Here is a 14,828-nt window from a genome sequence, read left to right on the forward strand (position 1 = left end):
ATATGGAATTCATGCCAGCAGCATCTCCAGGAAGCGCTAGGAATGTCCCCTGCTTCAAACTCTGGAGAGCCTTTGCTAGTGAACATAGACGATACTGAGCTACAGGAGGTGGACCAAGCGTCCGACTCAAATCCTTTCACTCAGCCTGATGTGTTTGCGGGGAGATCAGACGTTGCTGACAATCTGATGGGCATTTTTATTTGTTTGCGGAGTGGTTAGATGACGCCCCATGCTTTCCAGTCACTCTCCTTATGGCAGAAAGTCTGGTCCTTTTGTGGGGAAGTGGGTTAGTTGGCACAAGACCTCCCAGTCAACTCTTAATTGTGCAGCCTGAATTGGCTGGTAGGTAATTGAATTCCACCCAGGAAGAGTGACAGTCTAGAAGTGCCCTTGGTATAAGGCAGCTTTCTATGTCCTTATGCTTAAAAGCAGCAGAGTGTGTCAAGGTAAGGCAGGGAAGCATGATGGAATTTTTGCTCCCTTCTTTCTTTCTGTGTCAGGCATGCAGCCTCCCTCCCTCCTCAATTCCTGCTTGCTTTATGAAGAGGGCAAGCATGTATTTCACATGCGTTTGCCCAGCACACAAAGTTTGGCCCCAAGATCTAAGACCCTGGGCTGAGAGAAGCAGGGAATGGAGGAAGAGTCTTGCCTTACAATGTTTTGTGCATGCTCCTGTATACAGTGGTGCCTCGCAAGACAAAATTAATTCGTTCCGCGAGTTTTGTTGTCTTGCGATTTTTTTCGTCTTGCGAAGCACGGTGTCGGGAAAGTTTTGGAAAAGCTTCAAAAATCACCAAAGTCTTTAAAAACCTCAAAAAAGGCTACCACACCGTATTCTATGAGTTGCTCCTCGAAGTCAAGTCGCAACTGTATTAACGGTGTTAAGAAAAAGGAAACAAACTTGCAAGACGTTTCCGTCTTGCGAAGCAAGCCCATAGGGAAATTCGTCTTGCGAAGCAGCTCAAAAAACTAAAAACCCTTTCGTCTAGCGAGTTTTTTGTCTTGCGAGGCATTCGTCTTGCGAGGTACCACTGTATTCTGCATGCAGTCCACTCCCAGTGCTGTCTTGCGAAGTGGTGTACACACAGTGTTAGCCACAATGCAAATCTATCCTGTCATTTCTTCTGAAATATTGTATTTGATGCATCCTCCCCCAAAACCAGCTTCAATCCAAACTGAGCTGCATTTCAAGCAGGTAATGGGCACACAGCCTGTGTTTCTATCCAGCCCTATTTCCTAGGTGGGAGAGGGGTGGGTATATAAGTGGCCTTCTGGGGCAGGGGCCATTTGAAACTCACCACCAGTCCTCTTGGCTGGCAGTTAAAATTTTGCTTTCTCCAGAATTACCCATGCGATCATTGGCCTTTATCTCAGGGATCTGCCGATCCCAGGTGAGGTGTCTAAAAAGTCCCTACAAGGCCCGTTATTGACTGAACTTGTTGCTGATGCCAGGCTCAAGCTAAACAGGAGGTAATCCTTGAGCAATGGACAAGGGTCGTCCAGGATAAATTACCCCTCCTCAAATTCACCATATTCCTTCTCCTGTGGGACAGGGCAGTATGGGCAAAAGTGAAGCAGGATGATGGCAGCATTTTTAAATGGAATCCCCTGTAATGATCACTTGTTTATCTCGTATATGCCATCCATTTTATCGAAAGGGACTGCTTTGACACTTGACTTTGAAAAGGGATTTGTCTTGTTTAGAAGGGGAACAAACCGTCCTAACCCAGCCTTCTTCAGCTGTGCTGACTGGGGTTGATGGCAGTCGTAGGATGCCTCCAGACTGTCAATATTTTGCAGAAGGGATTCAAGCGCCCACCAATAAATTGTTGGCTTTGCATAATTAAAGTAGATTAAAGCACTCTGTTGCCCTAGAACAAGTCCACTTTTAAAAAGTAGCCAACTTTTTGCAGGTAGGAAAGTGATGGGGAAATGTTGAATGAACAAATGACTAATGGGAAGACATATAAACTCTACACAAGCAAATCAGGATGAGTGCTCATTGTTGTATAACAATGTCGCCAGTAGATTGGGACAAATGCTTAGTAAAGACTGGATTATAATCTAATCTCCACATAAACTTGGTGCAAGCAAATCAGGGTGAATGCTCAATAAATAAATCATCTGGAAGAATACATAGTCCCAAACATCTGAGGGGAGTCAGGTGGGAAAAAGTTGTACTAACCTTATGGGTTAGGCCAAATTATTGTGAGCTAATAATTTTGATGAGCTAATTTGGAAGGCTGGTATAGCGTATCCTTTGTTAGGGCACAATGGTGGGCTAGATCAGAGCCTGTTATCCAACAGCTTGTGGACTGATTCCAGTCTGTGAAATAATTTTTTAGCAGTTTTAGTAATCTCATTACATTCAATGCCCCTTTCAGACATAAGGTGTCTTTTGGAGCCGTAGGACAGGCACTGATCTGGGATAATTTTGGGGCAGCTGCTTCTAATTCATAGGATTTATTTGAGAACTCCACTCTTTAGAAGTCCTTACAGTGATTCATCTTTTGCAAGGGCAGGGAATAGGCAGGGAATCTGAATTAATTGGGGATCCATTCATTATGTCTGGGAACCTGAGAAATAGTGACGGTATTCAGTCTCTCTTTTGTGTGGTGAAAGGTACTGTTCTATAGTTGCCATCATGTATAGGGCGCACTGCCAGGCATATTTAATTAAAAATGAGAAAAACAAAAATATCCCCAACTCCTGCAAAATAAGTATTTAGTAGCATAGTCCAGAGTTTATGCTGTCTGTTGAATGTTGAGCTGAAATATAACTGTTGAGTAACAAATGTAACTTTCGCTCTGGAAAAATAATAAAATATTACTATACTGTACAAAATAGAGAGAGAGAGAGAGATGATGCAAATGCTACCAGTTCTTTTTAACTGGTGATACCAGGAATTGAACCTGGGATGTCCTGTACGTGAAGCGTGGCTCTGCCACTGAGCTATGGCCCCTTTCTCCATGATCCAGGTGGATTCATTACCCCCCCTCCCCATCCTTAGAATATACTTCACAGTCAGAGTGCCTGATGGGCAGAGAAAGGTCCAGCTCTGTTTCCTGCAAGGGCAAACTGACTCTGTATGAGCTTCTGCTGAACCCTGCTACCCCTTGAGAAAGCGGGGAGTACAGAAAGCAGCATAATGAACATGGTCCCTTCCATGTGAATTGGGAGCACGATGTCTTCCAAAGTATTCTTGAAACACATCGACACCAGAATTTCAGCATTTCCTTGCAAATCAGCAACAGATATTGTGACACACTCCCTGCCATCAGGGGAAGCACTGATTTCCTTTGGATAAGATCGCAGAAGAGTTTGGCTGTAATCCTATATGGCATTTGCCTGGAAGTGGCGCTGTGGTGTAAACCACTGAGCCTTGGGCTTGCTGATCGGAAGGTCGGCGGTTCGAATCCCTGCAACAGGGTGAGCTCCTGTTGCTTTGTCCCAGCTCCTGCCAACCTAGCAGTTTAAAAGCATGCCAAAAAGTGCAAGTAGATAAATAGGTACTGCTCCGGTGGGAAGGTAAATGGCATTTCCGTGTGCTGCTCTGGTTCGCTAGGAGCGACTTAGTCATGCTGGCCACATGACCCGGGAAAACTGTCTGCGGACAAACACCGGCTCCCTTAGCCAGTAAAGCAAGATGACCGCCGCAACCCCAGAGTCGTTCGCAACAGGACGTAACTGTCGGAGTCCTTTACCTTTACCTTTTAAGTTGAACACAGTGAGGCTTACTTTCAGGCAGTCAGACCTAGGATTGTGGCATAAAGGTCTCTTTCTAATATTTACATTGTTTGCAAATGTGCTGGGAGATCAGAGGTGTAAACAAAGCTCACTGTGTTCAGTAAGTGTGCACAGAAAGTGTGCCTTAGGTCCCTCTGTCACGTCCGTATGTGCAAGCCTCTAGTCATGTCATTAATCACTCCAAAGCACTAAAAAAAAAGGTAAAGGACCACCCCGTTGCAGCCCTTAAGCTGCCTACGGTGTATGATCAAAATAACCCGATACACTGTACAAGAGGTGGGGAATACGTGACCCTCCAGATGTTGCTACAACTCCCATCAGCCTCAGCAAACATGGCCAGTGGGCAGGGATGATGGAAACTGTAGTCCAGCAACACCTTGAGGGCTACAGGTTCCCCCCATCTCTGTACAGAGGAAGTATATTTTGCACCTTTAAAGGGGATACGTTTGGTGGGAAGGAAATTTGACTTATATCATTATTAACCTTCTTCGCATTGTTACGATATTCTGCATTGTGACAGATCTTCTCTGGCGCTTCTTTTCGTTTCCGTAGGTCTGGTGAAGCTGGGCGTACACTGCATCACAGGGCAGAAAGTGGCGATTAAGATTGTGAACCGGGAAAAGCTTTCGGAGTCAGTACTGATGAAGGTGAGCATGTGGGTTTGTTTGTTGGGAATGGTGTAAGGGCAGCGAAAAATGAAAATGGAAGCAGGTGGAGATGAATGTGCAAACCAGAGAGATACATAAATATAAAATACCTGCTGAGTCTCAGTCTCTGGCCCTGCACTTCATCTTTACAGAAATTTCAACCCAGGTTGCCTTGCCAGATGTGGTCAGACACATTCACAGCCTACACAGCATGGCTTGGAATGAATTTACTAGCAGGTACCTCACTGCAGAGAGAAGTGCAAAACACTATCAGACCCTCGCCAAATGCAGACATTGGTGAGTTAGAAAGCAGGAAGAAGATGCAGAAACTAGTAAAAAATGCCGGGCTTGTTTGTTGTTTGTTTGATTTGGATGTCATCAGAGTGGTACCTCCTGTTGAAGGATTGACCCTCTAAATTCCTTGGCTGAAAATGAGAACTGAGAAAGCACAGAAAATAAAGCAAGATTAAAAATGGGCGAGCTCACGCGGTTCCCGTATTCCAGACTTATCTTGCCAGATGTCACATGATACAGAAGGCCTGCCTTGTTTCTGGACCAGCATCCTTTGCAAGGTTTAGCATGAGCTGATGGCATCGCCAGCCTTCATCAGTATACTAGGCCTCAGTCCAGGACTTTGACTTAGTCCACATGGCAGCAGTTTAATCACATGGTGCGGATCAGCTTAGTTGGAGCATTTCCCCCTCGCGCTGGTGTGATTTCTCCCCCTCTTTCCTGAAGTTTGTGCTGACATGGAGAAAATCCCTGAATGATGAAATGCTCCACATGCCATGTGATATTAGCTATGTTATGGAGCAGTTTTGAGCAATTTTTCTGTGGAGGCTGTAATATGTAAAGAACACACACAAAAACCCCTGTCCACTTGTCTGACCGTGGGAGAAAAACCCCTGTCCATTTGTCAGACCGCAGGAGAAAAGGAGCTTGAAGCTTTGAAATGAACAGTGAAGATGTTTCTCAGTATGCCCTCACTTGCCACTCACCAAGGCCAGAACGAAACATTCAGCAGCTGGCACAGTCCCATGTCTCCTTCTGATATACAGGTGGGGTGGGGAGGGGAGGCTTTGCACACTCGGAGGCATATGCAAGATTGGAAGCGCTGTGTTTGGCAACATCAGGTGGTGCCCCAGCAGAGGCAGGCTGGCAAGCTGGAGACAGACAGGCTAGGAGCCGAAATCTGGAGGTAAAAATGGGGGACCAGGTGGCCTCCCTCTGCAAGACATTGCCAGGCTGAAAGAAATCAGCAGGTCTGCAAGCCTTTAGGCTGCTTCAATTGACCTATTTATGGAGCATTTGCCTTGATTTGCTTGCACAAAGTTTATGTGGAGTTTAGATTATAATCTAGCATTTATTCTGATTTGGTTGTGGAGAGGTTACATGACAATGAGCATTCATTCTGACTTGCTTGTGGGGCATTTATACTTCCCATGAATCATTTGTTCATTCTACACTTATAAATACCTTTCTGCATCATTTCGCTAACTGCAAAGAGGCTGATTATATTTTAAGTGGATTTGTTGCACCAGGGTGACAGAGCTCTTTGATTGCACAAACATAAATTTCCCAATTTAGGTTTGGGGTCACGAAGAGTCGGACACGACTAAACGACTAAACAACAATAAATTTCCCAAAATGTTTGACTTCCTCCTGCAAATACAATCTATAGGCACCTTAAATATCCCTCAGTAGCATCAGGTTGGCCCAGCAGCAGCATCTGACTTCCTAGGCTTGAAGGATCATAGGCTGTCATGGCAAACTCCTGGCTGGAGGGGCCTGTACTTATTTATTTATTCAATTCAATATACCGCCCTTTATCAAAAGGTCTTGGGGTGGTGTTCTCTTAGACTAGCAGCCTTGGTGGCCATGTGAGCCACTGCCTGGTTTAAAGGACTCCTGGGTCAATATTTGTAGTGCTGAACATCAAAAGTTGTAGAATCCATGCCATAAATTTAAGGCACATTGCTCCCCCTCCCAAAAGAAATACTGGGAACTGTAGTTCACCCCTCACAGAGTTACAACTCCCAGCACCCATACGGTTGCTATATTTCAAAAAGAAAAAACCAGACAGACCCCAAAGTTGTGGAGCTTCCCCCCCCCCCCCAATGCCTAAAAAACGCAATTTTTCGATTGACTTGCCTAAGATCCAGGACAAAGCTCCGCCTTCTGGAAATTCCCCCCGGATGTCAATTCTGCCTATGTGCTTTAAATGTGCATATGATGTGGATATAACCCACAGTTCCTGACAGAGCTTTAGACATAGCCAACCTGGCTTGTCTTTCTACTTTCTATTGAGTCACATCCACCACTGTCCATTTTTTATTTTGTTTTATTGAGACCTCCTGCTGGCTGGAAACCCACTCCAGGCATCTTGCACAAATAATACCTCATAAATTATTTCAAACTCTCTTCTTTCACGGAGAACCCAGGAGGAAGCTCCTCTTCTGTAGATGCTAGGACATGGGCAGTGCTCAAAAGAGGTTGCTCTTTACCCCCTGTATATAACCACACATGCATTCTCTCCCTCTTCCCTTCTAGGTGGAGCGGGAAATTGCCATTCTGAAGCTGATTGAACACCCCCATGTGCTCAAACTCCATGATGTCTACGAGAACAAAAAATATTTGTAGGTATTTATTTGCAGATGGCCTCCCTCTCCCCCCCAGCCCCCCCCCATGTTCACATGTCCCCATCAGAGTGGAGCCGAGCTTCCTATGAGCAAGTCACTTCATAGCTTGAATGGGGGGTGGGTGGGTAGTGTACTTTGTTGATATATCTGCTGAGGATCCTCTTTCCAGGACAAATTCTGGGGATCCCTTCTAGTCAGGGTTGCAGCCACAGGGGATCCTGGTCCACCTCAGGGATATTCTAAACTTCTTCCCTGAACATTCTGCTTCCTTAAAAGCAAAACAAAGCATGCTAAATCTGCAGTCCTAACCACACCTAATCTGGGAGTAAGCCTGGTTGATTTAGATGGGCCTTACTCCCAGGTAAGTGGGATAGTGGTGGTGGTTGCTGCTGCTGCTGTTATGATCATTATTTCCCCCAGTGCTTTTTTTCTGGGGGCGGGGTGCAGGGGGATGCATACCCCTAAACCATGGGTGGGCAAACTAAGGCCTGGGGGCCGGATCTGGCCCAGTCGCCTTCTCAATCCGGTCTGCAGACGGTCCGGGAGTCAGCATGTTTTTACATGAGTAGAATGTGTCCTTTTATTTAAAATGCACCTCTGGGTTATTTGTGGGGCATAGGAATTCGTTCATTTTTTCCCTTCAAAATAGAGTCCGCCCCCCCCCCCCCAAGGTCTGAGGGACAGTGGACCAGCCCTCTGTGGAAAAAGTTTGTTGACCCCTGCCCTAAATATTTTATGAATCTAAGTTTGGCCTCATTGAGGGGGCAGTATTTCAATATGAGTAGGAAATTGAGAGTACCACTAAACATTTTTTTTTAAGGAAAAAAGCACTGGTTTCCCCCAAATAATCCTGGGAACTGTAGAGTACCCCCCTCACATAACTACAGCTCCCAGCACCCTCATCAAACTATGGTTCCCAGGAATCTTTGGGAGAAGTCACATATTTTAAATGTGTTTGCATGCTTAGCCTCCTTCCCTTTTACCTGTGGAGAGATGAGGAAAAAGCATGCTGGCAGAGTTATACTGAATTGCTCCCTAGAGGCCATGTTAACGTTGAACAACTTAAAAAACAAACAGTTACGACCTTCCACGACTCTCTCTTAATAAAAAAAGCAGCCGCAAGAGGTCCTGAGCAGGATTGGGGCATTGGTGCAGGGAAGGGAACTTAATTCTTTGACCTTGTGCTGCTTCCTTGCCAAAAATCCCCTCCATAATAGCATCTTCAGGGACAAATAGCAGCTTTTTTCATTGTTGTTAAGAAAGGGGGCTGCTGGGCCTTAATCACTTCTTAAAAGGAGCGTGCTTAATATAATAATGCGAAGTCTGACCCTGAGAAGTAATTTTAAACGTGGTTAGGCGGCTGGCGTCTATGTTTCTGGCTGTTCTGCAATGATTTCCCCTCCCTTGCTGCAACTGCGTTTCTGGCTTTGGGCCTACTTTGGTGCGCTCGCCAGGCCATACATATGGCCACTGGAAGCCAGGATGCCATCATGTGATAAATAATAGCCTGTGCGGTTGTGGAGCCGGTTCGTGCTTCTGTCATGCTCAGAGCTGGTCTCCTCCTTTCTCTGCGCTCAAACCCAAAGCACCGCCAGTCCTCTCCCCCCTTCACATCTCCACAAAACCCACTACTCCCTTTTGCACAGACGCATTGCTGGCAGCTAGGTGCTTCTTTTTCTCCATTTGGATTTGAAGCTGGTTCAGGGGGGTGGGGGAGGAAAGCCACATCGAAACGACATCGTTTGCTAAGAAACGACAAGGCAGGTGCTGGTTAGGCGTGGGTTTGTGTTTCATGTTGTGTGTACACACGGCGGGAGCCACAGGCTGAGCAAACCAACTATTTTTGTGTGTGTTTAACGTTCAGTGCGACAGAAATATTAGCTGCCGAAACATTTATTTGCGGAGATCAGGTGAGAGTAGACGCCTGGTTTCTGCGTGTCAAGTCTGCTGTTAAAGGCAGAGGGACGGGATCCGTAAAATAACACGTTTTTTAAAAAAGAAAAGTGTTTGGCGATCCCATCTGCTTCTGAAATTCTTGGCACCGTGGGGTGGTTTCCTAGGTAGGAGATAGCTGTGTTGCTGCATGCGTGTGAAGATCGCCAGAGCGGCAGAGCCTCTGTGAACATGTGTGTGTGTGTGTGTGTGTGTGTGTGTGTGTGTGTGTGTGTCGTGTGCGAGAGGGCCGTCCAGAATACCAGGCAGTGCCAGACAACTGGCAATCCCCACACATAAGCTCTCTTTGTCATCCTCCTCCCGCTGACACAATGGGAGGAGGTGTTTGTGTGAGTGAGAGAGAGAAAGGTTGGAGGAAGAGGCTGCTGCCTTGAGGAAATAATTTTGCATTGTAGAACCATTTGAAATGAAATTCAAAATGTTTCCTCCGGGCAGCTTCTTCCTCCCTCCAACCCCTTTGTGTCTTACCTATAGGTAGGGTATTTTCCGTTAGGGAAAATAGACCTCAGTGCCTGGGGCCTACGAAACTCCCAAGGGCCTATGGAAAAGTTTGAGGCCTACAAAAAATCCAATTAAAGCAGGTTGTTTGGTTTAGCAGTTTATGAAATCATTCCTCGACATACAGGTATATTACGTCTTAAGTAAATGTAAATTAAATATTAATTTTGAGGCTGCTTTCGCTGGCAAAATCACAGGTGACTTTCATTTTTTAATTTTTAATTATTTTGCAAAAGCTCATTCTCAATGGAGAGTAGTGCAAGCAAAGACAGCCTTGCAGTGTTCTCTTGTTTATAGAGATTATGGGACCTATATAACATAAATATCTATCACTTGGTCTGTGTTGGAGGGCTACAATTATGAGAGTGCTTGGGGCCTGCAACTACCGTATTTTTCGCCCTATAAGACGCACTTTTTCCCCTCCAAAAATGAAGGGGAAATGTGGGTGCGTCTTATGGGGCGAATGCAGGCTTTCGCTGAAGCCTGGAGAGCGAGAGCGGTAGGTGCGCACCGACCCCTCTCGCTCTCCAGGCTTCGCGGACCTCTCCTCAAGCAGCGGGAACGTTCCCACTGCTTGGGGAGAGTTGCCGGCATCCCGAAGCCTGCAAGCGCTGATCCCAGCACGTGCAGGCTTCGCGGATCTCTCCCCAAGCAGCGGGAACGTTCCCACTGCTTGGGGAGAGTTGCAGGCATCCCGAAGCCTGCGCGCGCTGATCCCAGCACGTGCAGGCTTCGCGGATCTCTCCCCAAGCAGCGGGAACGTTCCCACTGCTTGGGGAGAGTTGCCGGCATCCCGAAGCCTGCAAGCGCTGATCCCAGCACGTGCAGGCTTCGCGGATCTCTCCCCAAGCAGCGGGAACGTTCCCACTGCTTGGGGAGAGTTGCAGGCATCCCGAAGCCTGCAAGCGCTGATCCCAGCACGTGCAGGCTTCGCGGATCTCTCCCCAAGCAGCGGGAACGTTCCCACTGCTTGGGGAGAGTTGCCGGCATCCCGAAGCCTGCAAGCGCTGATCCCAGCACGTGCAGGCTTCGCGGATCTCTCCCCAAGCAGCGGGAACGTTCCCACTGCTTGGGGAGAGTTGCAGGCATCCCGAAGCCTGCAAGCGCTGATCCCAGCACGTGCAGGCTTCACGGATCTCTCCCCAAGCAGCGGGAACGTTCCCACTGCTTGGGGAGAGTTGCAGGCATCCCGAAGCCTGCAAGCGCTGATCCCAGCACGTGCAGGCTTCGCGGATCTCTCCCCAAGCAGCGGGAACGTTCCCACTGCTTGGGGAGAGTTGCAGGCATCCCGAAGCCTGCGCGCGCTGATCCCAGCACGCGCAGGCTTCGCGGATCTCTCCCCAAGCAGCGGGAACGTTCCCACTGCTTGGGGAGAGTTGCAGGCATCCCGAAGCCTGCAAGCGCTGATCCCAGCACGTGCAGGCTTCGCGGATCTCTCCCCAAGCAGCGGGAACGTTCCCACTGCTTGGGGAGAGTTGCAGGCATCCCGAAGCCTGCAAGCGCTGATCCCAGCACGTGCAGGCTTCGCGGATCTCTCCCCAAGCAGCGGGAACGTTCCCACTGCTTGGGGAGAGTTGCAGGCATCCCGAAGCCTGCAAGCGCTGATCCCAGCACGTGCAGGCTTCGCGGATCTTTCCCCAAGCAGCGGGAACGTTCCCACTGCTTGGGGAGAGTTGCAGGCATCCCGAAGCCTGCAAGCGCTGATCCCAGCACGTGCAGGCTTCGCGGATCTCTCCCCAAGCAGCGGGAACGTTCCCACTGCTTGGGGAGAGTTGCAGGCATCCCGAAGCCTGCGCGCGCTGATCCCAGCACGCGCAGGCTTCGCGGATCTCTCCCCAAGCAGCGGGAACGTTCCCACTGCTTGGGGAGAGTTGCCGGCATCCCGAAGCCTGCAAGCGCTGATCCCAGCACGCGCAGGCTTCGCGGATCTCTCCCCAAGCAGCGGGAACGTTCCCACTGCTTGGGGAGAGTCGCAGGCATCCCGAAGCCTGCGCGCGCTGATCCCAGCACGCGCAGGCTTCGCGGATCTCTCCCCAAGCAGCGGGAACGTTCCCACTGCTTGGGGAGAGTTGCAGGCATCCCGAAGCCTGCCCGCGCTGATCCCAGCACGTGCAGGCTTCGCGGATCTCTCCCCAAGCAGCGGGAACGTTCCCACTGCTTGGGGAGAGTTGCAGGCATCCCGAAGCCTGCAAGCGCTGATCCCAGCACGTGCAGGCTTCGCGGATCTCTCCTCAAGCAGCGGGAACCACCGCTGGGCTCCCACGGCTTGCAGAGAGCTGCCTGTTTGGGGGCTGGGGTCGGGGGAAGCTCGGGCTGCCCCAGCCCCGCGCCTGGGGGGAAAATAATTTTTTCCCTTTATTTCCCCCCAAAAAAACTAGGTGCGTCTTATGGGCCGGAGCGTCTTATGGGGCGCAAAATACGGTACTTTAATCTGTGCCTGAATAAGAGGTCTTCTTTATTGGCAAAAACTATTTTGTGTGTGTGAAGTGGGGAAAGAGTAAAGAAACTTCCAAGCTCTCTCAAGATAGATTTTTGGTTGTTGTTTTTTAAATCACTTCTGTCCAGTGTACCCTTAGGCTTCCCCGTTACAACCTTTGAGAATTAGGTTGACGTGGACTTGAAATGTACTGTAATTTACTTGGTAGGGAGACGGGAGGTATAATAATAAATCTATGGCCTTTTAAATTGTGGGGGGTATTGTTTTTGTTATTAATTTTTGTGTTTTTATATTGTATACTGCCTTGTGATACTCAGGTGAATGGTGTTATAGAAATATTAATAACAATAGCAATATTAGTGGTGGTGGTGCAGGGCAATCTTGAATGCATCTACTCAGGACTGAGTTCCAACATAATGCTAAACCGTGGTTTGTTTTAATCATGTTCAACAAACTGTAAGTTGCCTCACAGACGGCCAAACAAACCATAGCTTGTTTCTCCAGAGCTTGGTTTGTTTTCCAGCTGCTTTTTGCCAAGCAATGCCTTTGGAGCTTGGTGTGGATCTGGGACGGGGTGGCCAAACAAAGTCCAATTAAGAAGGCTGGACATAACAGCAAACCATAGTTTTAAAAAGCCACGATTCCAAAAGTCAACCATAAACTATGGTTTCACGTGGTTAGTCTGTTGGGCCAGGTTGACATATTCAGAGAAACCTTAGTTAGGCTAAACAATCCATGGTTTGGCATACTGTGCAAACCAGGTCATTGAACTGATGGGACCTTATTGCTGAATAATTATGCCTAGGAGCGCCATATGATGTAAAATTGAGAGTGAGAATCATTGAACACTGCAGGGACTTACTTCCAAGCAGAAATGCCTAGGTTCATGCTGTTGCAAACTGCTGTAATGTCCTGAGAGCCAAAGACCACTTTAGACATGGCGTGGAAAGCACTTATAATAATAATAACAATAATAATAACAATTTACTATTTATACCCCACCCATCTGGCTGCTCCCAACAGACTATTAAAAACACAATAAAACATCAAACATTAAAAGCTTCCCTAAACAGCTCTGCCTGCAGATGTCTTCTAAAAGTCAGATAGTTGTTTATTTCCTTGACATCTGATGGGAAGGCCCTCTGCCTGGTTCCCTGTAACCTCACTTCTCACAGGGAGGGAACCGCCAGAAGGCCCTTGAAGCTGGACCTCAGTGTCCGGGCTGAACGAGACTCATATGTTTAATATATGGCATGCTTAATGTAATGTCAACAGTCCTGTGTGAGATTGCACACATGTGTATTTAGCTGCATGTGGTGTTGTACACAGTATGCCGGCTGGGAACCTGGGGCTGGTTACACTTTCCTCAGTGCAGATGCAACTAAGCAAAGTGTGAAGCCGCTGCTACCACCCATGACTTGTACATTGCCCAGTTTTTATTTCAGAGAAGTGCTTTCCATGAGGCAATTTTGTCATGTTTGCAACAGCTGTGGCTTCTCTCCTTTGGGTTCTACAGCTACAACAGCTGGTGTCTGCACAGTGTTTTGGGATTGCATAACAGCCGGTAATTCATCTTACCCAAAAGTGACTTGAAGAGACATTGAACTGCTCATTCTATAGCAGGGATGGGCAACCTATCGCCATCTTGATGTTGGCACTCCAACTCCCATCAGCCGCAGCCGGCATTGCCAAAGGTCTGGGGTGATGTGAGTTGTAGTCCAACAACATCTGGAAGGCACCAGGTTTCCCATCCACCTTCTGTGGCAAAGCATTCAGCTTTCTTTTCTCCCAGCCTGCTTTGCAGTTGCTCCAGCTTAGAAGGAATTCGGTGAGGTTGTTCTCCACAGGGGCCCGATGGATTCTCATGACCTCTTTCCCGATTTTCTCTGCTTCTCGGTCCCTCTGCCTCCTTCCGCGTCAGATACCTTGTCTTGGAACATGTCTCAGGAGGGGAACTCTTTGACTACTTGGTGAAGAAGGGACGCCTCACACCCAAGGAAGCCAGGAAGTTTTTCCGACAAATTGTCTCAGCTTTGGATTTCTGCCATAGCTATTCTATATGGTGAGTATCTTCCCTCTTCTCCTCGGCTGCTCATTGCCTGTTGCTGTTATCACATATTGCTAGGTAGCTCTTTTTTTTCCCAGCAGGAAAGAGGGGAAATGATTTTTCTTATGGTTTATTTTTCTTCTGCTGCCATAGCATTTTGTTCCCTTGGTATTGTGTAAGTATTGATTGTGTTGTATTCTGTCTATGATGCTTTATTTCAAAGTCCTCATTTTGTAAGCCACTTTGAGCTATCAAAATAATAGCTTACCTGTCTATTTATTTAATCATCATCATAACCATCATGCTGTCCCATCCCTGAGTCGCTGAGACTGTGTTTGGATCTTCCACTACCTTATGGACCACTGAAATGTGCTTTGTGGCTGTACAACCAGAGTGAGGAACCTCTTTCAGTCTAAGGACCACATTGCCTTGTGGGCAACTTTTCTGGGGGCCCTGTGCCGGTTGTGGTTGCGGCTAAAGGCAAAAGTGGGTGGAGCATTGGCTGTGACTCCAGTCTTAGCCTTTGTCCAGTAGGTTATGTCCCAGCTGTTCAAAAGCCAGAGGTTTCTCTCTCTGCCTACACTTCTCTCTCCGTCTTTCCTCCAAGGCAAACAAGAGGCATTAGCAAAGCTCAAGGAGCTTGTGAGAAAGGCATGAAGCAGAGGCCAGTGATGGGTATAGCCTGGAAAGGGGGGTGGGGTTCTGAGAGAGTCTTAGGGGTCAGATAGTGAGGCCTGAAGGGCCTTAGGTTTCTCTTCCCTTCTGCACAGCCCAACCAGACCAAGGAAAAGCCATTACCTACTCTGTTTCGCATATTGAGCTGCTGTTCAGGGGTCCAAAGACAGTGATAAGTTGGCAAC

General features: G+C 47.9%; 1 protein-coding gene across 10 annotated transcripts in view; it reads left to right on the plus strand.

Annotated features, from left to right (window-relative positions):
* BRSK1 (BR serine/threonine kinase 1) overlaps positions 1-14,828 on the plus strand; it is a 57,825-nt gene that overhangs the window by 17,331 nt on the left and 25,666 nt on the right. For 4 of the 10 annotated variants that reach the window (XM_081167098.1, XM_081167101.1, XM_081167103.1 and 1 more), the window contains 3 exons: positions 4,300-4,394; positions 6,945-7,030; positions 13,843-13,983. In XM_081167098.1, coding sequence (XP_081023224.1) covers positions 4,300-4,394; positions 6,945-7,030; positions 13,843-13,983 — 322 coding nt within the window. Of the gene's footprint in view, positions 1-4,299; positions 4,395-6,944; positions 7,035-8,607; positions 9,612-13,842; positions 13,984-14,828 lie in introns of those variants that run through there. The other 6 variants (XM_081167104.1, XM_081167099.1, XM_081167107.1 and 3 more) reach the window with 6 other exon arrangements.

The sequence above is a fragment of the Podarcis bocagei genome (genome assembly GCF_964188305.1).
Source record: "Podarcis bocagei genome assembly, chromosome: 13".
Taxonomy (NCBI): domain Eukaryota; kingdom Metazoa; phylum Chordata; class Lepidosauria; order Squamata; family Lacertidae; genus Podarcis; species Podarcis bocagei.